Source organism: Neoarius graeffei, chromosome 23 (genome assembly GCF_027579695.1).
Source record: "Neoarius graeffei isolate fNeoGra1 chromosome 23, fNeoGra1.pri, whole genome shotgun sequence".
NCBI lineage: Eukaryota > Metazoa > Chordata > Actinopteri > Siluriformes > Ariidae > Neoarius > Neoarius graeffei.
Window position 1 is genome coordinate 47,062,103 of NC_083591.1, and position 26,159 is coordinate 47,088,261.

The following is a 26,159-nucleotide window of genomic DNA, read 5'->3' on the forward strand; positions in this document are numbered from 1 at the left end:
GCGACTTGTCCAGGGTGTACCCCGCCTTTCACCCGTAGTCAGCTGGGATAGGCTCCAGCTTGCCTGCGACCCTGTAGAACAGGATAAAGCGGCTAGAGATAATGAGATGAGATGAGATGAGATGGAATCTGTTTGTTTGTTGGCTCTGGGATTCCTATAACAGAGACTATCTAGTTATGTGGTAATTCTAACTTTTTTTTTTTGAGGGGAGTCAAACAAAACCAACCTCCATTTCAAAGTGAATTTTTACTCCGGTGAGGTAAGAAACACCAAAAGTTAAATGTTTTTGTGGTATGTTAGACAGAATATTAAAGCACTTTTTCCTTGGCTTCCTGTTGCCATTCTTCAAACCCGGGGTAGGGTGTGCAAGGAAAAGGGGTTGGGCTATTGGCTCACAACGATTTCTATACGCTTCTACAAGTGTCAATCAAAAACATCGACGAGCCCTATTGGTCAACGCTCTTTGGTTTATCGCTCTATCTCCCTGTGTCCTACTCCACTCTTCATTTTCTGTCGTCTCACTCCGCGCGTTAGGATAGTCCTGAGGTAGTAGTACGACAGAATTTTGCGATTTCACCTTCAAAGTTGCGAAGGTACACGATTAAATTTTGCCGTTATATCTCGATAAGTCGTGTCGTTGCGTATTATTCTGTCGTGCCGTCGTGATACGTGGTGCTTTGGTCGTTTTTTGGGCGTTTGAAATCGGACACCGCTGTAACGTCCTCGTTTTCCGCGGAGTGATACAGTGTTGGGGATGACAATGTGGAGGAGGCTAAAATGTCTACTCGGAAGATGAAACGGTTAGCACTGCAGTGACCAGAAGAAAACTGTAGTCTTAGAACTTGGGTAGAGTTCATGTTTGAGTAATTTGTACATTTGAGTTCAGGTTAGCTTGGATACAATACCCAGGAGTGTAGAAACTCAATTATTTGGCGGTTTGCTTGGCCTGAAAGACGGGAAGGGGGATTTTGTCCCCCAACTTTGTTTTCTCTCTCTCCTCTCTCTCTCTCTCTCTCTCTCTCCTGAAAGCACTCCATTTGGATGCCGAACACTTGAGCGGACAAAAGGTAAATATTTACGAAAATTTCCCTCTGTAGGTTGAATGACCGCTTTTGCCTTGCTTTGTGTATGTTTTGAACTTTATTTTGCAGAGTTATCAACAAATTTGGCCGTGTAGCTAACTAGCATAGCAACTTTTTTTGTGATAAAGCAGGTCCTGAGGTTTTTTTTTTTGTGTGGGGTCTGTGTTCCACTTATGAGCTTTACTGGTGTGTGTGTGTGTGTGTGAGAGAGAAAGAGAGAGAGAGTGACCGAACGAACGAAGGAAACAACTTCTTTGTTCCCTAACGTCAAGTATAAAAGTTATTTTTGAACATATTTATAAACCTGATGTCATAAAGCTAGTTTTGGATTTTCAAGCGCACCCAAAAAAATTAATAAAATAAATATAAATAAAATCGCAGAATGAACTTTTTTTTTAAGACCAGGATGACTAACATACATGCATATATATATATTTTGTTGTTGTTTGACATGAAATTTTAAGGCTATTGAACGCGCACTGTGCTGGAATACTATTACATAGTGGGCTCGCGCACCCGGACCATGCATAACAGTGTTCTAAAGCAGCGTTCAATAGCGCACTTTTTGTTTTGTTTTGTTTATTCAGGTTTTAATCTGAAATAACTTTTTAAACTGTCTGTATTCGTGGCTTTTAGCTAACTTTTGTAGCCCAGCATGACGATGAGCTGCTTCTTGCAGCTTTTTTTCCCCTTCTTCTTAGGAGCAGAAATTAAACATATTTCAAAAGCGCTTTGGAAACTTTTCGCCTCCTTCCTTTGTGTGGTGCGGAGTTTGAGGCCCGTTTCTCCCCCCTCCTGCTCCTCCTTCTTCTTCTTCTGCTTCCCTGCGAACCGTTTCCGTTAAATCCCGCGATATCTTATCGTTCTACAGAATCGATTTGACGGCGATGGGGGTGAAGAGATAACGAGTTTCCACCTCAGATCGATAAGGATTTATTTGTGTCCACAGCCAGCTAGAAAAGAGGAGGAGAAAGAAATAGTAATAGAAGGAGGTGGAAATGGGTGTGAAACGCAGGCTGACGAGACTCTTCATGGCGACTTTGGGGTCACTTTCTGAGAGGATGAAGAAACACAATCCCCCTTTTTTTTTTTTTTTTCCCTCCACTCCCCCCTCTCTAGGTCTTTCTGTGTCTGGCTCACTGAGGCCGTGTGTTAATCTTCCTTATGAGAGTGTATTAGAAACCTTCTCTGGATTTCAGTCTCTGTCAGGAGCAGGAGAATTAGTCTTCGTTGAGATAAAAACATTAAAGTGAATAGTAATGATGGAGCAGCTCAGGGGTTTGATCGACAGCTCGTCACTGCACGTGGTTGTGAATATCCGTACGGCTCGCGCTTTGAAATCAACACTGCAGATTTGCGCACGTGATAAATAACTCCTGTAATAACGCATCTTTTTCGCAGTCCGGTTTCCATCAAATCCTGCGCCCTGATTGGTTCGTGAACAGTCCTACGATCCAGACCCCGGTTAAGGACCTTTGGCGACTCGGTCGTTCATAACAACAAACATAGGAGTAATTTTTTGTCAGCATTTATTTTCGCATTTCTCAGTAGTTTTACAGCGAACGCAAGTTTTACTACCCTGATGAAGACGAAATAAAAGAAAACATTTCAGGAGAAAGCCGAGTAGCAGGTTTGTTCTAAATATGGTTTCCCTTTCGGGCGCTCTCATTTTCTGTTAGATTTTGGTAAAGGAAAAAATAAATATATTATTTACCAGCTTAAGGTTGGTCCGTATCGTGAAATACCATGACCTTGGTCAGTATTTTCAAGACCTCGGTCACGGTATTTCACGATACAGACCAACCTTAAGCTGGTAAATAACATCACAGCGAAAGTGAGTTTTACTACCCTGATGAAGACGAAATAAAAGAAAACATTTCAGGAAAAAGCCGAGTTGCAGGTTTGTTCTAAATATGGTTTCCCTTTCGGGTTTTCCCTTTCATTTTCTGTTAGAATTTGGTAAAGGAAAAAAATATATATATTATTTACCAGCTTATGGTCGGTCCATATCGTGAAATACTGTGACCTCGGCCTTGAAAGACCTCAGTCACGGTATTTCACAATACGGACCAACCTTAAGCTGGTAAATAAAATAAATATAATATATAAAAACCCTCTTCTAAATCTACTATATTATAATAAACCAATGGATCTCAATAGATTTAGGTTTGCTAAGAGTCCTTGCTCATTGTGTGCAAGAGTGAGTTTGTTTATTTATTAAATAAATGTTTAATGCTACTTTTATATAACATATTAAAATAAGTGGGGGGATAAAGCTATATTTTGTGAATAAAGCTTGTATTTTAACATCTAATTAGGTACTTGTCAAATTTCCGTGGGAGCTTTCACACCTATTAGTCAGCCTGCCTCGGCTGAATCTGTGAAATTGGTACTTTCACTTTGTTTGCTATTTGGTGTGGCTTCACTGCACATATTGCAGAAAAAACAAAGTTTTTTTAAAAAAGAGAGAAAAAAATCCTTAAAAATCAGCAAACTGTTTCTTGTCGCAGTAAAAGCTCACTGGAACGGATCTGAGACCACCTCAGCTCAGACAGTCTTGGACTGGTTGTTTTGGTCTTCACTCAAGTGCTATTGGCTTTTTATTTTTTTTCTGACCTGCACAAATGAACCGCATCAAAATGTATCAAGGTTCAGTTCAGACTGTGTAATAAACATTGCAGGCACCCTAAAAGTTGATGAGCATGATGAAAGAAAGCGCTAACAATATTTGCTATGTTCAGGTAAAATATGATGTAACCGTTCATCACAGAGTTGACATTATATGGTCACGAGTTAGCAGCAAGTGGGTTTCCATTGCAGTTTCCGTTGCGGCTTATTTATCTTAAATGTCGATAAAGCACAATTGAGAATCGTCTGTGATGTTGTGCATTGAGTGATGTTAGGGAATTAAAGCTGGGTTTTCTCCTCTCATAATATTCATTCCAGTTCAACTTGGTGATGGCTATGCAAGACCTGATAAGTGTTGGTGTGGTGATTTTCATTGGTTTTGTTCCTAGTCACATGACTTAAATGCAGAAAACGTTTCCATTTAAATTTTGCGAAATATCGCTTTGTCGAATTGTCTGACGAAGCTCCTCATGTGAATGTGTAAACTTTTTCTTGATATTTGAGTTTTTGAAATTCTTGCGTTTTCGTTACTTTTTTGCAAGTACAAATTGCACATTAAGCAAGTAAATGGAAACGGCTTGTGTCTCGGTGGTTAAAGGCTCAGGGTTCCTGATCAGTAAGTCACGGTTTCGAGCTGCCACCTTCAGACCCTTGAGCAAGGCCTTTTAACACTAAACCGCTCCAGGACTGACGTATCAGAGCTGACTCTGCACATTGACCCCAGCTTCCTTATAAACTATGAGATTTCGCTGTAAAATAATTTGTAATCTTATCATAATATTATGGTCCTGGAAGACACCTTCCCTAATATGTGAGTGTCTGCTAAAATAGTCGTCCCACATTCAAAAGAATTTCCATTCACTTTTTGGGAACAAAAAAAAAAAAAGTTTAACATCCTGTGAGCACCAGTTGAGTCAGTGTTTAAAACAAACAAAAAAAACAGCAAGGCATTTTGAGATTTGATTTATTGTAATATCAGTGTTATGGTATTGTGATGTAATGATATGATACAGCTCTAGTGGAAAGTGACAGATGACTTGTTTGTTAGATGATGCATTTTTTTTTTTAAGTGCTTGTTATTTTAACAGATTAGTCATGGGTTGGCAAAATATTAAGGAAGAATAGTCAATAGAAAATAGTCTGAGTCATCTTGCTATGATAATCAGTGGCCATTTAGCCAGGAAAGTCTGTATTTATAATGCTGCAAGTGATGGAGTGGCTTCTGTTCACCATCCGCAGATTCACTTAACTTGAAACCGTTTGTTCAGTTCTTTTGGCTCCTGTACATGAAGAAACGTTTGCTTATACACGTATGTCAGCAAAGAGACTTGGTAGAATTGACTGAAAAAATTAAGGCTGTTGGTTGTTTTGTTCAGTGTACACAGTCTGTATCAGTTTCCTCAGGATTTTCTTTTGTTGTTGGAAAAAGGTTCGAGACTTTTAGTGCTATTCGATCAGCGAAGTCCTGTAAAGAAACTACAAAAAGCAGGATTTTAGAAAACACAGCCCCAAGCGATACCATTATCCTAATATTAGAACTTGAAAACTAAACTTGGTCGGTCGGCCTGTCTGTCTGTCTGTCTGTCTCCAAAGATGATGGTTTAACTACTGCTGTGTTCACACTTATACCGGTACGAAAGTGGTATAACTGTATCGATACAAAGTATACCGGTACAGTTTGGTGCATCTGTCCACACTAGCGAGAAATGTTTGCGGTTTTCTTTCACGGTAGTTGAAATGCGCGTGCGCGAGATGTTTCCGTGGTTACCGAGTAACTTCCTTCCGAGAATATATGGCATCCGTTATTCCGTGATCTCGAGAAAACAAAGCAATTATTTCATGATCTCAGCTGGATCGCTGTATCTCCGTCGGTAGAGACGAAGCCGGGCCAGTCTTCTGCAGAGGTGCCGCGGACTAATTTTGAAATGATCCCTTATTAAAAGACTTAATGCAATCTCTCCCTGTGTCAACCCCTGATCAAAATATTGCCTTATTAGGTGATTGATTATTCCAGACATTCTAATGACCAAAGTTGCGTCTATACAGAATGAGAAATAGCTCCAAAGTCAGCATATCACAAGTCTCTTGGCGCACCTGAATGAACCATTTCTCAGCTGTTTACTCGAGATCATGAAATAATTGTTTTGTTTTCTCGAGATCTCGAAATAACGGTTTTGTTTTCTCGAGATCTTGAATTATGTCGTTATCTCAGGATAACAAGGTGAATAAAAAAAAAAGGATTATATGAAGGGCCTCTCTCGGCTTCCGTACGGATGAAACAACGTGTGTGTGCTTTTTGTTGTCAATGTACAGTCTGTATTTCTGGTGGTCATTTATTCAGTTGAATCGTATAAAACGCGCGAGGCAGTCGAGAAAGAAACAAACGAATCTCCGTTCTTCACTATTTATTCAGCGAAGACATTGATTGAGGTGTGTGACTTTGCGCATGCGCATTATATTTGTATCGATACAGAGCCGCTTCATCTGTCCACACTACAGCGAAGCGCTACAGTACCGATACTGTACCGGTACGAAACCCATACATTTGTGGGTTTCGTACCGATACAGTTATACTGCTACAGTACCGGTATAGTTACTAGTGTGGACAGGTGTTGCGGTACGAAAGTAGTTTCGTATCAGTACAAAATCCCTAGTGTGGACAGGGTATACTCTAACCTATCTAACAGTGCTCTGAGGAGAAAAAAAAAATCTATTAAGCAATTATGCGATGATAATCACTGGCCATTTAGCCAGTGCTGCATTCATAATGCTCTAATTGGTTTGTATGGTGCATGTGCTGGAGCAGCTTCTCTTCTCCATCAGTGCAAGTGCGAATCGTTTTGGTCATGCCTAATAGAACGGGAAGTTAGACGGAGACCCGATTTGTTTGCTTGTACACATTTCAAGGAAATCCAAGGAAAGAGACTTGATCACTGTTTCCTGTCCCCTTTTTATTTTTATTTTTTCCCAGAGCAATGACGGAGCAGAAGCTGCACATCCGGTGAGGTTCAGTGCGTTTTTAATCCGCGTTTAGTGAGGGATGATGGCTGAAGCGTCTCCGTGAGTTAGTCAGAGAGCAGATTAAAGTCTCTCATGGCCTCTATTTTGTAGCCTTAACGCTTTAACATCTGCTGTATTGGACAGGACACAATGTGCTTCAGTCTAAAGTTTATAGTCTGGATTGTTTTTACGTTGTACAAAATTTGTCGCGATGTACGCGGATAGCGTAAGAATATGCTTATTATAATCCTGTATTGTGCTTGCTGTTGAAATATTTTGCCATCTTAAACATTTCTTCCTTTTATTTTTCAATTCCATAAACTGGATATTGACCCAAAAATCTGTTGGAGAAAAAGGAGAGCAGGTGATTAGCTAAACGTTTGCATGGTGTGTCACGGTTTCAGCTGAAGCACTAAATCTCACAACTCGGCGTTTAAATACGTGTCGCGTACAGGTGCAGTCTGTTGGTCTCGGCTTCTGGACCGAAGACCCGCTTCTGGTGCTTGTGTCTGGTTAACCAAGAGCTGCATGCTGTGATGTGGTGCACTGTGGGAAAGACCAGTCTGAAGCTTTTCTGTGATGTGGAAGATGAAATGCTCTCAGATCACCTCACTACTGTGCCATGTTAAATCATCCTTGACCACTTCACATCTGCCAAGTGTGCATTTCTCAATCTCTGATTACAGATCTGAATATCATCACACGTCGACTTCTCTACTTCACGTGGTGTGTCTGGATTTCTCTTATGACGCAGTGTTGAGTTTTGTGTAAATCCTCAGGCTTTGAGAGTTGATGATGATTCATTGTGTTGCTCGTTTTATTGGTGGCATGTCGATTTGACTGGGTTGTCAACTTACTCCTGTTTCATTTCTGCTCAGAAGGGAATTGGTATTTTAGTCTATAAATTTTAACGGTCTTCAGGTCTTTAGTAGGTTTAGGTGTGGTGTGGGTTTTTTTTTTTCCTCCCTGAAATTTGGTTGGAATTGCCATCGGTTCACTGTGGCTGCAGATTGTAAAATTTAATGTGGGTCAAATATTTTCGTTTGTCCTAAATTTGAAAAAGGTAATTACAGGGGCGTCGTGGCTCAGGTGGATAAGGCGCCATACCATAAATCCGGGGACCCGGGTTCGATTCCGGCCCGAGGTAATTTCCCGATCCCTCCCCGTCTCTCTCCTACTCATTTCCTGTCTCTACACTGTGCTATCCAATAAAGGTGGAAAAAGCCCCCCCCAAAAAAAATCTTTAAAAAAAAAAGGTAATTACTAGTGTAATAACCAAACTGCACTAGTTTCCCCAATTTTCTCCCGACTTCTCTCCCCAGTTTAGGAGGCATGTTACACCAGACAACTGCATCTTTTCAAACTGCTGCTTATGCAATGTTATGGGGCGGCGTAACACACTCGGAAGAACCTATCCTGTGACAGTGGGCTATCCGCCCACGTCCGTATTTATGAGCTCGGAGGCACCCGTGATTGGCTAGATTCACTGTAATTGACAGTATGCCACAGTGATTGAGCACAGGGATGTTTTTTGCCCTCTCGGGCTCCCGGCATTATCAGGATTCGAACTAGCACGACTTTCCTGAGGCCATTATTACAAAATGTTCTGTTTCCAGTCCACTGGCCGGGTGAGTGCCGTTTGTGCGGTTGAAATTTTTTTTTTTTTAACGGCGGTTTTTCGACATCTTTTTCAGGTTCGTAAATCTAAAATCGAACTTGACATTTGCGCATTCCCAGCGCTTTCCACTAAGGCTCATACTAGCCAGCCATGACAAATAAGTAGCCAGCCGGGGGGGAGTAAACACAAAATAAACTCCTGTGCACGCAGTTCCCAGGATTAAATGTATTTTCCACAGATCATTTATTTATTCACTTTACTCAAATACAAAGTAAAATGGCAGTAAATCTTCTATCTTTTCTTGCGTATTGCATCATGAGGCGTTCCTGGCTTGTAAATCTCTTATTTTCGGTGCATGACACATTCACGCAGCTGAGCATGCTGTGAATTAACAACGACAACGGTCTGCAGTGGCGGCTACACGATTAAACACTCAGCGAACATTTCTCCATTTGTGTATGAAAATACACTCCAACCACTCAGTTTGGTTTCATTTACAACCAGCGGTGTATTTTGATGCCAGCACGTAATTGAACGAGAGAAGACTGGTTTACCGGAGACAAAATAAGCGTCATCTCTGCTTCTGTTCCCTCCGACGGCCCCGACACACTACTGCTTCCACCGAGTGCGCACGCGCGCACACACCGCATGTCGGGGGCGCGGCTGAGTTACTCTCCCTTGATCAACGAAGTCTGCGGGGAATTTGTGGTTATTATCGGTACAAACAGCACGAATCACAACTTAAATGAGTGCGGTTCAGTTTGACGTCATTGTCAGTCCGTTAGATAAACATTTAATTTTATTAAAATCGAAAATTAATATTTAGAGCCTGTGGGCTACAAAAATAAGTCATTAAAGTAGCCGGCTGGACTTGATTGTGTAGTCGGCTGTATGGCCGGCGGCCGGCACTTGTGGAAAGCCCTGCATTCCGCGCAGAATATAGAACTGAATCAGCTCTGCGCATGCGCTGTGCGGCACAAAAAAATGGCAGCCACCATGAAGGAAGGAGATCCGGAGTTTTCAAACATTTGCTTAAGTGTGAAATCGCAAAATGGTATTCTAGCGAACAACAAAATAGTAAAGATTCAGAAAAACAAATCATTCATTGATCATTTTAATAGTGTAATTTCATCCGAACTAGGCCTAACGCTCGATTTAGAACTACAAAAAGTCCGCGTGTCGGACATTTTAAGTACCTTTGTAAAAGTTTTGCAAATGTTGCAGTCAGCATTTAAAATGCTAACTTAAAGTTTTTGTGCAAGTTTCAGTTGATTAAACTGTCATTTTATTAAATGTGTCTGCTTTTGTAATAAAGTACTGAAAGAAAAAGCAAACACAGCATTGCGATTTCTTATCCATCCATATATTAAAAAAAAAAATCCCTCCCTCCCAACTGAATTTTTTTGCTCATCCGGTGGACAGGAAACGGATTTTTTTTTTTTAAGGATGGCCTGAGCACTTTGGTGTTTCGCCACTTGGGAGCAAACACTTTTTAGTCCTCGTGATTAAATAACAAGCTGCTCTTCTTGTCTGTTCCGTAGTCACAAAATCTGTGACTGGCTCTTTTGGCATTGTTTAGACGAGTTTTTAAAGAAACCTTTATGACCAAGAACTGAACAAGCTATATGAACAGATTACTTTTGATTGTGTGATTTGTATTCGCTAAATATAAAAGTGGGGAAACCCCATCAAGACCGGACACTTTCTGCAGTGATATAATGTTTTTCCCTTTCTGCAGATAAGGAAATGAAATGGAAGAATTATATTAAAGTCTGAGCTTTAATGACATGCGTAATGTTGAGTGCTTAGGCTTGGATCAGATTAGAGGTCACATAATGAGCGTGGGCAGGGTATGTGCACAGTCTGGTTGTGATGTGTGTGGGGATTTTTTTTTTTTGGTCGTCTTCGACTTCTTCCCAGATTGCCTAGTGTATAATGGCCCTTTTCCACTACCCTTTTTCAGCTCGCTTCAGCTCACTTCAGCCCGACACGGCTCGCGTTTCGACTACCAAAAAACAGCACGACTCAGCTCGCTTCAGCCCTGCTTAGCCCCTAAAACTCGCACCGTTTTGGAGTGGGGCTGAAGCGAGCCAAACCGTGCCAAGTGAGGCTGGGGGCGTGAGCAGACACTCCCCTGTGAACTGATTGGTGAGGAGGCGTGTCCTCACATGCCCACACACGCCCCGCGAGCACGCTGGGATCTGTAAACACCGTAAACTCGGAAGAATAATAATTACGAATTACGAGAATTTCTGAAGCCTTATGCGCCTCGCCTCATCTATACGCTCTTGCCAGTATCTGTTGGCGTTGTCGGTGACAACAAGCCACAGAACCAAGACCAGCAACACTAACGACTCCATGTCCATGTTTATTGTTTACTATTCGGGTCGTGAGACTACCGCTTAAAAGCTCACTGATGTCACTGTTTGCGCTGCTTAACGACATCACGTGACGTCCACCCCCTTTCGCTAACTCCACCCAATGTGTCCACCCACTTCCAGCCAGCACGGTTCAGCGCGGTTGTAGTCGAAATGCAACTCCAACAGCCCCACTCAGCTCGACTCAGCCTGTCTCAGCACGGCACGGCTCAGCCGCGTTTGTAGTGGAAAAGCGGCATAAGTAGATTCAGTAGGTTGGTGATAAACTGGTCCTCTGCATTTTCATGACATTAGGCCCAAAAAAAAAAAAAGTGTGTTTCCGGTAACATGAAATACTAAAATAAGGTCGGTAGGTAGGAAAGTGTTTTTTTTTTTTTGCCTTAATTTTTTTTTATTTTGTTCGAAAAAATGAACACAAGTAAACATCTTACAAAATAGTATTTTGGCACAGAATCCTTTATACCACACATCATAATAAAATAAGTGTTTTAAATCTTTAAACGAATAAAAAAAAATATCACGAGAGTTCGAGTTATGATCTACGGAAGCGATATTTCATGATATTTTCATGTAATAACGTGAAAACACCTTATCAAGAAATAACGTGAAAATAACGTCCTAGGCTAGGCTACTTCCATTAAAAGCAGACGGCCTCGCCTAGCCTACTGTAGAACTTGGGTCGAGCAAAAACATGGCTGAATCCTGAATGACTCCTATTTGTATAAATAGGGGACTACATAGGCCGCAAAATGTAGTGTTTTTCCCTGCCATGGAAGTGCACTTGTATACTGAAAAGGAAGCAATTTGCATTACAGCCTTGAATGAGGATTCAAAATGGCGGCTCGGCTCAGTTTATGCAGGAGGGCTGATAGAAGTGGCGAAACATTTTACTTTTTATCATTTCTTTCACAACTTGAATGCGTTGAAACAAAAAATTATGACAAACTAACGCCGCTTACACTAAAATATAGAGGGAAATTTGTAATAAAAACATTACGGTCGGCAATTTCGACGCGGAAATTCTCGATCGGTCGGGTTACCGGAAACACTTTTTTTTAATTTGGCTTTATCCTTCACGTTTTTAGGCAAGTTCAATTTAATTAAATTTCTGGGCAACCAAAATACAGAACTGAACATCTTGCTTCTCTGGTGAGCTAACTAATGAATCGTCAACCCCCAACTTTTTTTTTTTTTTTTAATTAATAGTTGCATCTAGAAACATGATGCACTGATTCCAGATCAGCATTCTTGTACATCATAGTACTTAACGGACAGTTGGCCATCGAGTGGAGTTTAAGATGTTTTTGAAAGCTCATTGTCTCGTCTTCCCTCCCGCAGGGTTGTAAAGTCGCAGTCTATGTGTGAGGACTGAGAAAGAATGAGCGATACCGGCATTAGAATGAGCATTACAGCAACGGACAAGGAACTCAACGATCTTCTTGACTTCAGCGCTGTAAGTGCAGATTTTTGCCACTCACTCGGTGAGAACTTCTCACCCTCACATGGTTTTACACTTTGTCCTTCTCTTGGTGTAAAACGTGCTTGTTTCTCTCCTGTAGATGTTTCCTCTTCCAGGGACAAATGGGAAAAACAGATCCAACGCTCAGGCCGGCGGTAAGTTTAGAGGCTCAGGTAGGCCACAACGTTTCACTCAGCTCATGCTGCTCCTTACTAAAAAAGAGATTTATTTATTTATTTATTTATTTTAAACATGAGAATTCTCATACAACACTTGCTTTCTTCACTAAAACTGTTGTCGTGTCAAATGTTTTGTTCAAATGGTGGCACATGTGCTCCTAATACTGCGTTAACCAACATCTTGTAATGATTCGCGCCACATTTTCATGACTTGGGCCTGGAATCAAAACGCAGGTTTAAAAAGGCAACAAAAATGGTATTGGTGCAAGCATCTGCTTTTTGAAATAACGCAAATATTTTCGCCAATATTCAGCTGTTTTGACAAACTAGTGTGATTTTTGTTTTTTCTTGTAAGCAATTAGCGTGTTTATCGTTTCAGAGCGCGGGCTTTTTGATCCGACTGTAGTCGTGCATTCTTCCGTCTATCTTTTATTATTATTTGAAACATGGGTTTATTATGAGAACCAACAGAACATCCTTCCCCACAGACAACAACAACAAACAGTTAAAACAAATAAATATACAAGCCAAACCTTTCTCATCACTGTTCACCCCAGCCCCTCTCCCTCTCTCAGCACTCCCTACCCCCTCTTTTCACGTGCTTTCTCTCCAGGGTGAATCTTTAATGCTGTTGTTAATTACTCTCTGGTATTCAGGCGAGAGGAGCTTTCCCCTTTGGTAACTAATCACCTGTAGTGCACAATATAACAGAGTGGTTCACTGGAGGCTAGCTCTCTTTCCTGTACAAAGACTGATATTAGCTTACAAGTCCCTGTTTGAAATAAGATCAGGGCAAAGAGACACACTCCTGTTGAAATTACGCACTGTAAGAGGTGATGGTTACTCACATTGTCCAAGCGTTTGGTTTCTGTATTGTGAGATGTAGTGCTCGCAGGCTGGAGGACAAAAGCACTCTTCTGGAACTGAAGAAGAGCAAGACAGGAGTACATGTACTTCTGGCTGTTTTGGTACGTACAGCGTGTACGTTTATACGCCGCTGGCGGTTTTACAGATTTCTTAGACAAACAAGCAGTCGATGTGTGTGTCTGTGAACGGCATGGACATGTTGAATCGGTCAAAGGCAGAATCAATCGGGGAATGCTCTGGAGTTTTGGTCCCCCAGAGTGTGGAATGCACATACATACAAATGCCTGAAGGCTTACACACATGCACACACCTACCTGTACACACACACAGGGCTGAATGCTGACATGCATTCACACTCCTATAGCTATACATGCATGCCTCGACTAATACAAATACACACATACCTGTACATAGACACCGGGGCATATGCACACCTGTGTGTGCGTGAAAAAATAATAGCTAGATGGGGGAGAGAAAGAGGATGTTACATGGTGGTGCGCAGATATGAAGTTTATCTTCGAGTGGTGAATGTATACATCACGAGTGAAATATTTTTCAACACGAGAAGATAAACTTTATATCTTTGCATCACAGTGTAATGTTCTTTATATTATATAGACACATCCACACAAAAAAAAACCACGCAAGTTAATCAAAATTTTAATTTTGAACCGGTTTGCCATTTTGACAGCGTGCATCCAGTCAAAAACTGTTAATAGGATAAAAATAATAATTCTATCGACATTCACTGGATATGAGCAATCGTGCACTCTGATTGGCTACTCTACTACTACGCTATCAGCTCATATACCCTGAGGAGAGAGAAACAAAATGGTGGAACAGGTTGCTGAACCAACCAAGGACGAAATAAAAACTACGCAAAAACAACCCCCCCCCCCCCCCCCCCCCCCCACACACACACACACACAAAAAACAGCAATAAAGTATGGAGAAAAAGTATTTGATGGTAAGAACATGTCTTTTTTTTTTATTTTTCAAGAATTATCGCATTTTTCACAAATTGCTCCTGTCATTTTGCCGGTTTGTTTACATTCTAAGCGGAAATTATTTTGTCAGATGTTTCGTGTAAAGTTTTTCTTTATAGAATTTGCAAAAAAATAAAAATGCTGTTTCTGAAAATCCAGTGACTGGATAGAATAAAACAGTTATTCCATGAGATCGAGTCGTACATGGGTTATAGCCGACTCGGCGCTACGCACCTCATCAGCTATCGGCTCATGTACGACTCGATTTAGTGGAATAACTGTTAAATGTGTCACTCAGATCTGGGATTTATTTCATATGAAAAATACAAGTTTTTCAGCACAAGAAGATAAACTTCATATCTTCAAGCCAACGTGTGATTGTTCTTTTCACAAACGAAGTACCCGATTTATCAAAACGATTCACTGATTTCCTGACAAGTGAAGATGTTGAAAAATGTTACTCAATGTCCCAGATGCAGTTTGTATGAAAAACACGAGTTGTGTATTTCCCAGTAAAACACTCATGTCCATATTATAATAATAATAATAATAATAAATAGGATATTACACACACACCCTCACATCCCTCTCTACCTACAAAAAAGTGCAACACACATTTCAAACTACACACATGCATCTGTACACAAGTACACCTCTGAAAATCTCTACAGTCACATTTCTGTGAATATACACACACGCGCGCGCGCACACAATATATCTGTGCTCCTCTACACACACACCCACCACATACACACTGATGTAGGTCAGTGTTATGACAATGTGTCAGCCAGTTACACTTAATTGACATTTAACTGCTTTAGTGTGCATACTTTAGACACATGTGAAGGTCATGGACTTTCACAGGCTTTAACACCCACTAAACCACCAGCGTTGCCTGAAGACATGCACAATGACCTCCTCCAGATGTACAGTGGTGCTTGAAAGTTTGTGAACCCTTTAGAATTTTCTATGTTTCTGCATAAATATGACCTAAAACAACATCAGATTTTCATACAAGTCCTAAAAGTAGATAAAGAGAACCCAGTTAAACAAATGAGACAAAAATATTACACTTGGTCATTTATTTATTGAGGAAAATGATCCAATATTACATATCTGTGGGTGGCAAAAGTATGTGAACCTCTCGGATTAGCAGTTAATTTGAAGGTGAAATTAGAGTCAGGTGTTTTCAATCAATGGGATGACAATCAGGTGTGAGTGGACACCCTGTTTTATTTAAAGAACAGGGCTCTATCAAAGTCTGATCTTCACAACACATGTTTGTGGAAGTGTATCATGGCACGAACAAAGGAGATTTCTGAGGACCTCAGAAAAAGCGTTGTTGATGCTCATCAGGCTGGAAAAGGTTACAAAACCGTCTCTAAAGAGTTTGGACTCCATCAATCCACAGTCAGACAGATTGTGTACAAATGGAGGAAATTCAAGACCATTGTTACCCTCCCCAGGAGTGGTCGACCAACAAAGATCACTCCAAGAGCAAGGCGTGTAATAGTTGGCGAGGTCACAAAGGACCCCAGGGTAACTTCTAAGCAACTGAAGGCCTCTCTCACATTGGCTAATGTTCATGAGTCCACCATCAGGAGAACACTGAACAACAACAATGGGTTGCAAGGAGAAAGCCACTGCTCTCCAAAAAGAACATTGCTGCTCGTCTGCAGTTTGCTAAAGATCACGTGGACAAGCCAGAAGGCTATTGGAAAAATGTTTTGTGGACAGATGAGACCAAAATAGAACTTTTTGGTTTAAATAAGAAGCATTATGTTTGGAGAAAGGAAAACACTGCATTCCATTATAAGAACCTTATCCCATCTGTGAAACATGGTGGTGGTAGTGTCATGGTTTGGGGCTGTTTTGCCCATCATCGATCGAACGGTGAATTCTGAATTATACCAGTGAATTCTAAAGGAAAATGTCAGGACATCTGTCCATGAACTGAATCTCAAGAGAAGGTGGGTCATGCAGCAAGACAACGACCCTAAGCACACAAGTCGTTCTACCAAAGAATGGTTAAAGAAGAATAAAGTTAATGTTTTGGAATGGCCAAGTCAAAGTCCTGACCTTAATCCAATGGAAATGTTGTGGAAGGACCTGAAGCGAGCAGTTCATGTGAGGAAACCCACCAACATCCCAGAGTTGAAGCTGTTCTGTACGGCGGAAGGGACTAAAATTCCTCCAAGCCAGTGTGCAGGACTGATCAACAGTTACCGGAAATGTTTAGTTGCAGTTATTGCTGCACAAAGGGGTCACACCAGATACTGAAAGCAAAGGTTCACATACTTTTGCCACTCACAGATGTGTAATATTGGATCATTTTCCTCAATAAATAAATGACCAAGTATAGTATTTTTGTCTCATTTGTTTAACTGGGTTCTCTTTATCTACTTTAAGGAATTGTGTGAAAATCTGATGTTTTAGGTCATATTTATGCAGAAATGTAGAAAATTCTAAAGGGTTCACAAACTTTCAAGCACCACTGTACATAGGCTCTCTTACTGAAGCTACAACTCCAAGCAGCCATAAGAAGCATGAATCACTGAGAACTGCAATGTTGCTCTGTGAACTAGCGTGTTATTTTGGTCACCGAGATGTTTTTGAATCAGTGTCATTTTGACTTGAAGGAAAGCAGTGAATTGGTTTAATTTGGGTAAAATTTTCCTGCATGCATTCACAGCCTTCAGCGTCTGCCGCGCTCCATCCTCTTTCGCTAATTTCTCTGTTCCACACCTCGCTTCTGTCCTTCACCGATGATGAGGAGGATGATGATGATTCAGCATCGACTTTCTGAAAGCAATACCAACACAGACCGTTTTCACACAGTCATTTAGAAATGCAGAATCACTGTTTAAACTTAACACCCTGTTTCTGAGGTTAGCTGCTGCCGCTTATGAATGTAGGCTCCCTGACGGGCGTTCATTAGCCGTGTATCAGCTGCGGTTGTGCGATGAGCTCAGCCTGCATGAGGAAGAATTGATTCCCTGAGGTGTTGCTGCCCAGAGAGTTTCATTTACTGAGTATGTGAAAGTGAGAATAACCGGGATATATATATAACTGCAAAACTCCGCTGAAAGGCACAGAGTAACACTGAGGTTTGCATGAAGCACAACTTTCCATTCCTGAAGGCAGCCATGGGCCTCCGAGCGAGAAAGGAAGCGTGAAGATGTAGGGGATTTTTAAAATCTGTTTATTATGTTTTAGAAATTTTAAGTGCTCAGATTTTAATAATAATAAAAAAAAAACAAATAGTATGTTGCATTTAAATATTAATAAGCCTACAATAATACAGAAGGTACAAATTTTATTTTCATTGGCAAGAAAGGAAATATTGTTTCATCAAAATGTGTGAAAGTTCGTAATGTTTCTTGGCACTGATTCGTCTAGAGTTCTTAGGGCATGTGATTATTATTTATTATTAAATTTTTTTTTTCTGGCAGAAAAAAAATTCCAGCACTTTGTCAAAAAAAAAAATGCTTTCACATTGTGTTGGTTTCTATGACAATAGTTTGACATCACCTTTAACCACTGTGGGGACACAAAAAAAAAAAGCGCTAGGTGCAGCACTGTTTCACGGGGCAGTTGCATGCCCACACTCCTCATCGAGAATAAATGGAGGGGAGATGTTGGTGCTCAGTAAAAAAAAAAAAAACAACCCAAAACTATATGGACACTCACCCCAAGTCTACCTAAGGTCCCAAATCCCAAGTAGCTTCTTGTGTACTATACATACTCAATGCATAGGGAGCACCGTAGTGCAGAGGTGGACGTCAGTGAAAGCTCCAGTGTGCGTACTTACAAACCTAATTACCTGCTCGAAAAGTAGTAGTTAACATTGATGTTTGCTGAGCTACTTGGCTGGTTAATTTACATTTAAAGGAAATGAGTGTGGCTTCAGGTTACCGAGGATGGGACCACTCGGTGTAACTGTAGTCGTCCTCTTGTTCTCAGTAATGCTTCATGTTTGTGCCTTTGACGGAATGGCAGCAAGTCTTTTTTTTTTTCCCTCTCTTCTTCTCCCTCTCCCCCCCAACATATCCAGCCCATGTCCTGCTTGGTATGATTTTTCTGCTGCTTTGTGTGCCTCTGGTTTTGGAAAGTTTGTCGTCTGTGCAAGTGTCTCATAAACTCAAACGTGTCTGTCTGTGCTGCCGCGGGACGTGGAAACACGCTCTAGTTACAACGTTGAGAACCATCATGCCACCATGATGCGCTTTCTCTTTAAACACGTATCAGATAGAAACTTGTTTCAGGAAGTCAGTAGGGTTTTTCTTTTCTTTGCTTCGTTGTCAAGGGAAGATGAGACAAAAGCAGGTAATCACTGTATCAGCAGCCTTCTGAACCTATTACTTGAGGATGGGATAATGACAAATTAAAAAAAAAAAACAACAACTGATGGACACTTAATCTGCATGTCCTGGGAACAGGGATAATGGCTTTGTCTGTTTGTCTTGTATCGATTACATAAGATTCAGTGACTAAGAAAAAAAAAAAGCAACCCCTGTACATGTCAAATGAATGACCTATAATTAAAAAGATTTATTAATTGAAAAAAAAAAAAAGAGTGAAAGTAAAGTGTGCTGTATGATATTGGAGCCTTTATCCTAGAAGGATTAGACATTGTATAAGACTTGTAACAAGTAATTAACTATAAAAACTATTAAAAGTGATTGTTTTTAGTGTACAAAGGAAGTACTTGCAGTCAAGTTTCTTTTATTATTATTATTCTCTGCATCTCTAAGCTGTTGGATGTATGTATGATGTGATCTGATAAAACATCTGTTTTGGTATTATTCATAAACGTGTATGTCCTGTGGCTTTGTGGTTTTAGTCCTGTGTGTGTGTGTGTGTGTGTGTGTGTGTGTGAGATAAGTTACACTCATAGCCTATGACTCAGGGGTGACTAGACCCATTCCAACATTTTTCCTCGTAATTATAGCTCACTCTTTTTAGCGTGCTTAGTGTGTGCCACCATCTCACTAATGAGCTGTGTGGATGTGTCGGTCTTGACTCACCCTCTGAGCTGTACCGTGTGCGCGCACACACACACACGGTGTCTCAGTCGTGCCTGCAGGGCAGAGAGCGGCATAGAACTAAGGTTTCACGACTGGCAGCTTGTGTCTCTATTGTCCTCTGTAATCACTGTGTCTGCACAAACAGGTAGTGTGCGAGAGCTCTCCGAGCCAGTGAATAGCACATCGGCTGTCCAGACGCTAATGACTAAGCAGCTCGTAAAAAAAAGAAAGGAAAGGGATGATGGATGAACAGGCGCATGTACACACGTGTACACATCCACATGGAACTGCGAATGTTTAGGACGATATAAAGTCATAATTTCACCGTGCAGGTCTCTCATGCGACCCTGCACTCATACCGACAGGATCAGCTGCAGCCATTTGGTTCTAACCACCAGTGGAAAAGTGCCTTTTTTTTTTTTTTTTATTGAGCCTTCAGAGTGAAGTTTTGTTTATTCAGGTGCTGGGGGGAATGGCTCGTAACTTTGGGGCGCAGCCTTTTTTTTTTTTTTTCTCTCCCCCCTAAAGACTGAAGTTTTCTGCTGTGGACTGTGCACTAGAGCAGGGTAGTTTTTACACTTTTTTTTTTTTTTTTCCCCCTCCTCGTCTTCTATTAATCATCCTCTGTGTTAATAAGAGTGAATGTTCAGCATGCTTATGAATATGAATTAAAGCTATTTTCAAGAGTTTCTCTCATACACCCCCATGTATCATCGCCCTCCTGTTGCCTCTCACATTCCACAGTATTAGCTGTCTTGTTCGTTCATTCGCTCTCTCGCCTGCTCTCACTTCATGAATAGCTGTAAATAGCCTGCTCCCTGCACCCCAGCATCCTTAAATATTCTTTTGAGCAATGCTGGTGAAATGTTCCGAGCTTGCAGGAAGCCCCTGTATTGTTGAAGCGCGTAGGTAAATAAACGGCCCTTAATGAGATTTCCAGGGGTATTGTTTAAAAGCAGGTAGTGTGGCGTAGAGAAACAGATCGCCGTTTAACACACTCGGATTGTTCTTTCCTGTTTTTTTTTTTTTTCGGTTCTGCTCCGTTGATGATGTGTGCGCACATTTGACAGGGGAGTCAGATAGCGCCACATTTTCAGAGTGCACCAATTTAAGACGAAGGGGTGTGAGAATGTGTTTGTTGATTGAATTTTCTGACAAGAGCCCACGTCTCTCCACTCCAAATCGCCCCAGAACGCCGGCGGCAGATTACGGTTGTCACGGCAATGGCACCGGCCTTGCGTTTTGCTCCGGTTCTGCTCCGCTGCCGACGCTGTCATGATTCCCTCCTCTCCCTCCCTCCCTTGGATTTTAATTAGACAACAAAAAATATGAATATTCATAAGTCTGGAGTTCATTAATATGCACACTTATGCAAATGAGTTCACAATTAAGGCTTTTCTCCCCAGAGATCGTCGCCAGCATTAAAGTGAGGGAGCTGTGTGTGTGCGAGGTGGGGGATTCTGGAAATTTCTGCTCCATAGATCTCAAATTCTTTCGATGCCACTACTGATTTGTGTATTTGAAATAGATTTTAAGTTGACGGTGGAACATTGAAAATGGTAGATTTATTGATTTAAAGCGAGTCGGCACAGCAGGTGTTCTGTATTGTGCCCTTTTCTTTTCATAAAATAAACTTGTCAGGCTCTTCGCACTTTTAGGATTCCCAGATAAGACTCTAGTACCTATAGTGTGATGAGTAATCTGGTTCTGGCCTGGACGTGCCCCCCGTAAGGACTATACACTTACAGACAAATAGCGGTGTATAAACTAACAAGCATGAAGTACTAATGAGGTGACAGCCCGAGGTGTAACATACAGCATCGCCACAATTTTTTTTTTTTTTTTTTTTAATTTGTTCTACTTTTATTCAGCATGGAAAAGCATCAGAATTAAATTAATCCGCTTCAAATGGATGGATTACCCAAAATCCATTTTTAATAAATGGTAGGTTGGTGTGGGCCAGTCCAGAAATAATTCTATGATTCTCCTCATCGTTTATGCTGTGCAAGCCGTGGGTATTTTTATTTTGTTCTGATTTCACGGCTTTTATTAATAGCAGTTTTCTGGAACGACTTGCTAAGCTGTTACTTTCTCTGCGTCGGCACCTTATCAGGCCAGGAAGCAGACTGTACTACGCTAAACAGTCTGTGTTGATAAATACTAATAATGCTTAATTATAATTCACTTTATAGGCGCTATGACAGGTTGTGTATAAGAAGCAGGGACATTGTGCTTGTGTTGCAGGTTTGGAAGATCGGAGTGGATCGGTCTCCTGGAGCTCAGCAGAGCAGAACAGTCCATCCTTCAGTTCACGGGTAAGAACTAACAGAACCCCATGGCTGCGAGTGAGTACATAAAGCATGGAGCATGCTGAGACAGAGCTGCTTTTACAAGCAAAACAGACTCTGTCTGCGTTACAGCCCATTAGGTGTGAGAAACAGAGCTGGATGGTTTGTTTGCTTTTGATGCTGATCGCTGACTTTTTTTCATAATGACCGTGTGGAATATAGAGCTTTTGCAAGTGAAACAAAAAAGACAGCAAATTTCATAGTGAGTTCAGTCTGTGACAAATTGCCAACACAATTTCAGAATTTATCTTAAATACTAAGCTTCAGTAATGATGGTCTTTTTTTTCTTCTTTTTTTTTTTTTGAATGAACCATTTGCAACTTAAAGTGCCATTCCACCATTGGATGTATTCTTTGGCATAAAATACAATATATTTTGACAACATATATAAATGGTATCACTAGATAGAGAAATCTTTTAGCTTCAAAATGATATATCAAACACAATTTTTTGACAACGACAAGTATATTAATTTTGCGACCAAAGTCACCTACCCTTTTAATTTCCGCGCGTGATGTCATCGGCAGGTTCTCCTTCTTGTGTACCGTGTGACGTGGCACATATTATCAGCAATGGCGGATAGAACACGATAAAAATACCAATAAATCTAGCTAAATGAAAGATTAACTCAAAATTTTTCGCAATTTTTTTGGCCCCCATATACGAGGAGAAATGACTCTCTCACTTTGGGGGTTTCCTGGTCTAAAAATAGACCGACACGTGGTACACAAGAAGGGGAACCTGCCGATGACATCACGTTTCACTACCGCGCGGAAATTAAAAGGGTAGATGACTTTGGTCGCAAAATTAATATACTTGTCGTTGTCAAAAAATTATGTTTGATATATCATTTTGAGGGCGGCACGGTGGTGTAGTGGTTAGCGCTGTCGCCTCACAGCAAGAAGGTCCGGGTTCGAGCCCCGTGGCCGGCGAGGGCCTTTCTGTGCGGAGTTTGCATGTTCTCCCCGTGTCCGCGTGGGTTTCCTCCGGGTGCTCCGGTTTCCCCCACAGTCCAAAGACATGCAGGTTAGGTTAACTGGTGACTCTAAATTGACCGTAGGTGTGAATGTGAGTGTGAATGGTTGTCTGTGTCTATGTGTCAGCCCTGCGATGACCTGGCGACTTGTCCAGGGTGTACCCCGCCTTTCGCCCGTAGTCAGCTGGGATAGGCTCCAGCTTGCCTGCGACCCTGTAGAACAGGATAAAGCGGCTAGAGATAATGAGATGAGATATCATATTTTGAAGCTAAAAGATTTCTCTGTCTAGTCATGTTGTCATAAAATATATTGTATTTTATGCCAAAGAATACATCCAATGGTGGAATGGCACTTTAAGAAAAATAGCAACCTGACCGTTCCATTAACGTTTCCCCACACACACAGCTTATGCTTAGGTCTGTGCATCCTCAGGTCACCAGACAGGAGCTCAAGACACAACCACTGATTAAATTAAGGATCAGACGTGGATCAGAGACACTTTTAAAAAAACAAACAAACAAGCAAAGCCCTTTAGCCACTCCATTCCATAAATACGCACGGACAGCTGCTAACGTACTGGAGTAACAATTAGCGATCCTCCGGCGTGTTTTACATGTAGGTGAGGTGTTAGTAGGTCAGCTGGTCAGCCAGCGAGTGACATTGATCTGATAATGGGCAGATAAGATGAAGCGATCACTTGGATGCAGTAGACCGCCGACATCAGGGGTCGGGACAGTCAGTAAATAAATACTGCTGATTAATTTGTGTCCTGATCATCAGGCAAACTTTATAAAAGTAACGTATACACAACAAATAATTTCTCTATAAATACAGAAATGAATAGTGGCTTCCTTGTTCAAGCACGCAAGCTTTATCTTGCATGGAGCGCAGGGTAATGATGGTGTTCTGGAGTGTCCTTGGTGGAGGCCTTGCAGCAGGGAATGTGATCATTTGCTCTTAGTTGTGGTATTAATGCTTATTTTGTGTGTCTGTCTGTAGGCATTTGACAATGTGGGCCACTACAATGAGCATGAAAGCATATCGCCTTCATCAATGTACAGCTCAGGAATTGGAGGTATGTCTTCTCATCAAATATATATATATACTTTTGCCATGTTGCTTATTCTATAAAAAAAGATGCAATTTCAAGCAAACTAATTTTAAGCACCTGCAACTGTTTATTATTATATGCTGGTTTACCTCTGTCCGTCCGTATCTCCGTCTGTCTGAAACACCCTTTTTCTCAGCCACCACAAATTATAGCCACTTGGTACCAGACTTCAGCTTGGGGTTCTATACTGTTTATACCGTTTTCAGGTCTGTCGCACATTGACTTCCTGTTTACCGACTGAAATGTATTTACAACATATAGCGTGGATTTACAAAACTTTCATAACACTTTTCTCAGCAACTACAAATCACAACTGCTTGATATTTGGTCCCGAGCTTCAGCTTGGGATTCTATACCAGATATACCGTTTTCAGGTCTGTCGCACATCAACTTCCTGTTTACCGGCTGAATGTATTTACAAAATACACAGGGTGGATTTTGACGCTAAGCAAAATGCTATTTCAAAATGACAGTTTACTAGGATGCTGTTTGAAATCCCTGGGGAGAGACACTGCTCTTTACTTACTTGTTTCAGGGTTCATTATTTGTTGAAGTCAACATTCATTATAAGTGTCGTATTCCTTCGATTGCTTGTGTTCTGATGTAGGCAAGAGCGGGGGGATAAGTAAGTAAGCAGTAGCTCACAGTTCATCTTTTTAAGAACTGTTTTAGATAGGCATGGAACAATATATCATGCGAAGATAAATCGTGATACAAATCTATGATGATTTGAATCTGGGGAAAAAAAAATGAATTGCTGTAATTTTCAGGCCGTGCAATCTTAGTTTTTCCTAGCTGAATTTTTATTTTTTAAAAAAGCAATAATTAACAATTATTCTCCGAAGGTGAGGTGAATATCAGTTAATAATGACCGAGAGGAAGTGGAGATTATTATTAACTGATATTCACCGAGTCTGGGGCGGATAATTGTTTGAGTATAAATACACAGGTGATTTATTTAAAAAGGTTTTTTAAAAATCATATTAATTTATTTCAGACTTCAAAAGTGGCATGCAAATGTAATAACAGCACGGCGTAAACTTGTCACTTATCTATGCAGAGTCACATAAAATACTGTGTTTTGAAATAAATCACAATTCCACCTTACCTTTGAATAGTTTTAGACCAAACATCATAGCATCTTTAGTGCGTTTAAGAATAACATTTTCTTTCATAATCTGTACTTCTTCCTCACTCACAGTGACGACGCGATTGGCTGCCATTTTCCCGAGTCGCTGGAGGTGACTGTCGAGAAATAACCCGAATCTCTCAACCAATCAGCGTGCACGATTTCCTATAATCGCCTCCGTATTTATACTAACGTACAATAGCGGGAATGTGCATGGATTCACTCTGGGTGGAAGTAACACAGCTCTAATGCTGTGAGAACACACACAAAAAAAGATCTAAAATGGGAAAGGGCTGTTGTGTGATTGATTGACTGTACAAATAGATTTAACAAGAAGTCGGAGCGCTCTTTTTTTTTTTTTTTTTTTTTTTTTTTTTTTTTATAAACAGACTTTAAATTGAAAGAAAAGAGAAGCAAATGGAGGCAGCAGAAATGTACTTAAAAAAAGGCCTATTTGTCAACTTTTTCCTTTTTTTTTGTAACTCACTTTTTATTGCTTTTCAACAATGCAACGTAAGAATCAACATACACGAACCTGAACAACAACAAGAACAGAATAACATAATTCCTGACATGTGGGACCCCCCCCCCCCCCCCCCCCCCAAAGGAGGAAGAAGGAAAAGAGAAAGGAAAAAAAAAGGAAAACATTACTCATACAGAGACACTTGCACAAATTAAATTAATATGGACATAAAAATAAATAGAAATAATTACATATATCTACATGCACAAGATTCACACTACATTCGCATGACCAACATCTCTCTCACAGACTCCACCCCACCATATATCAGACTTGTGTCACAATCCAGACATGGCTTATTGTTTACATGAAAATCCATCAGTATAGCTACTCCAATCAACTACCTAGTATGAAATTCATGTATGGACCCCATATTTTCATAAATACCTCCTCCCTATTGTTCAGCCTAAAAATCAGTTGTTCATAGCTGGCTGTTTTGGTCATTTCTCCCATCCATTCATTAAATGGGATAACACTTTTTGACTTCCAGTGTCTGAGAACAATCCTACATCCCGTAGTAAGGGCCACCCTACACTACTGAATTTGCTGGGATAATAACTCTACTCCCTCTGTTATTATGCCCAGAATACATAAAGAGGGGCGCCGAGATAAATCTGTCCAGAGTACTTTGTTGATGAATAATATTATTCTTTCCCATAGGTTTTGTGTCATTTCACATTCATACAGCATGTGTAAAAGTGTTCCTCTACTCCTCTCACATCTCCAGCATATCTCGGATTCACAGAGCTTTAATCTTGCCATCTTACAAGGAGTCCAATACATCCTATGTATGATTTTATACGTAATCAAGCGGGTCTGCACCTCTCTAGATGTCTTATACCAGGAT

The 26,159-nt window shown here is 40.8% G+C and overlaps 1 protein-coding gene across 3 annotated transcripts in view; it reads left to right on the plus strand.

The window, feature by feature from the left end:
* Positions 1–518: 518 nt before the first annotated feature.
* tcf3a (transcription factor 3a) overlaps positions 519–26,159 on the plus strand; it is a 68,072-nt gene continuing 42,431 nt past the window's right edge. For all 3 annotated transcript variants that reach the window (XM_060906279.1, XM_060906281.1, XM_060906280.1), the window contains exons 1-5: positions 519–1,067; positions 12,045–12,159; positions 12,266–12,320; positions 21,469–21,539; positions 23,549–23,624. In XM_060906279.1, the coding sequence (XP_060762262.1) occupies positions 12,085–12,159; positions 12,266–12,320; positions 21,469–21,539; positions 23,549–23,624 (277 nt within the window). In that variant the 5' untranslated portion in view covers positions 519–1,067; positions 12,045–12,084. The remainder of the gene's footprint in view (positions 1,068–12,044; positions 12,160–12,265; positions 12,321–21,468; positions 21,540–23,548; positions 23,625–26,159) is intronic.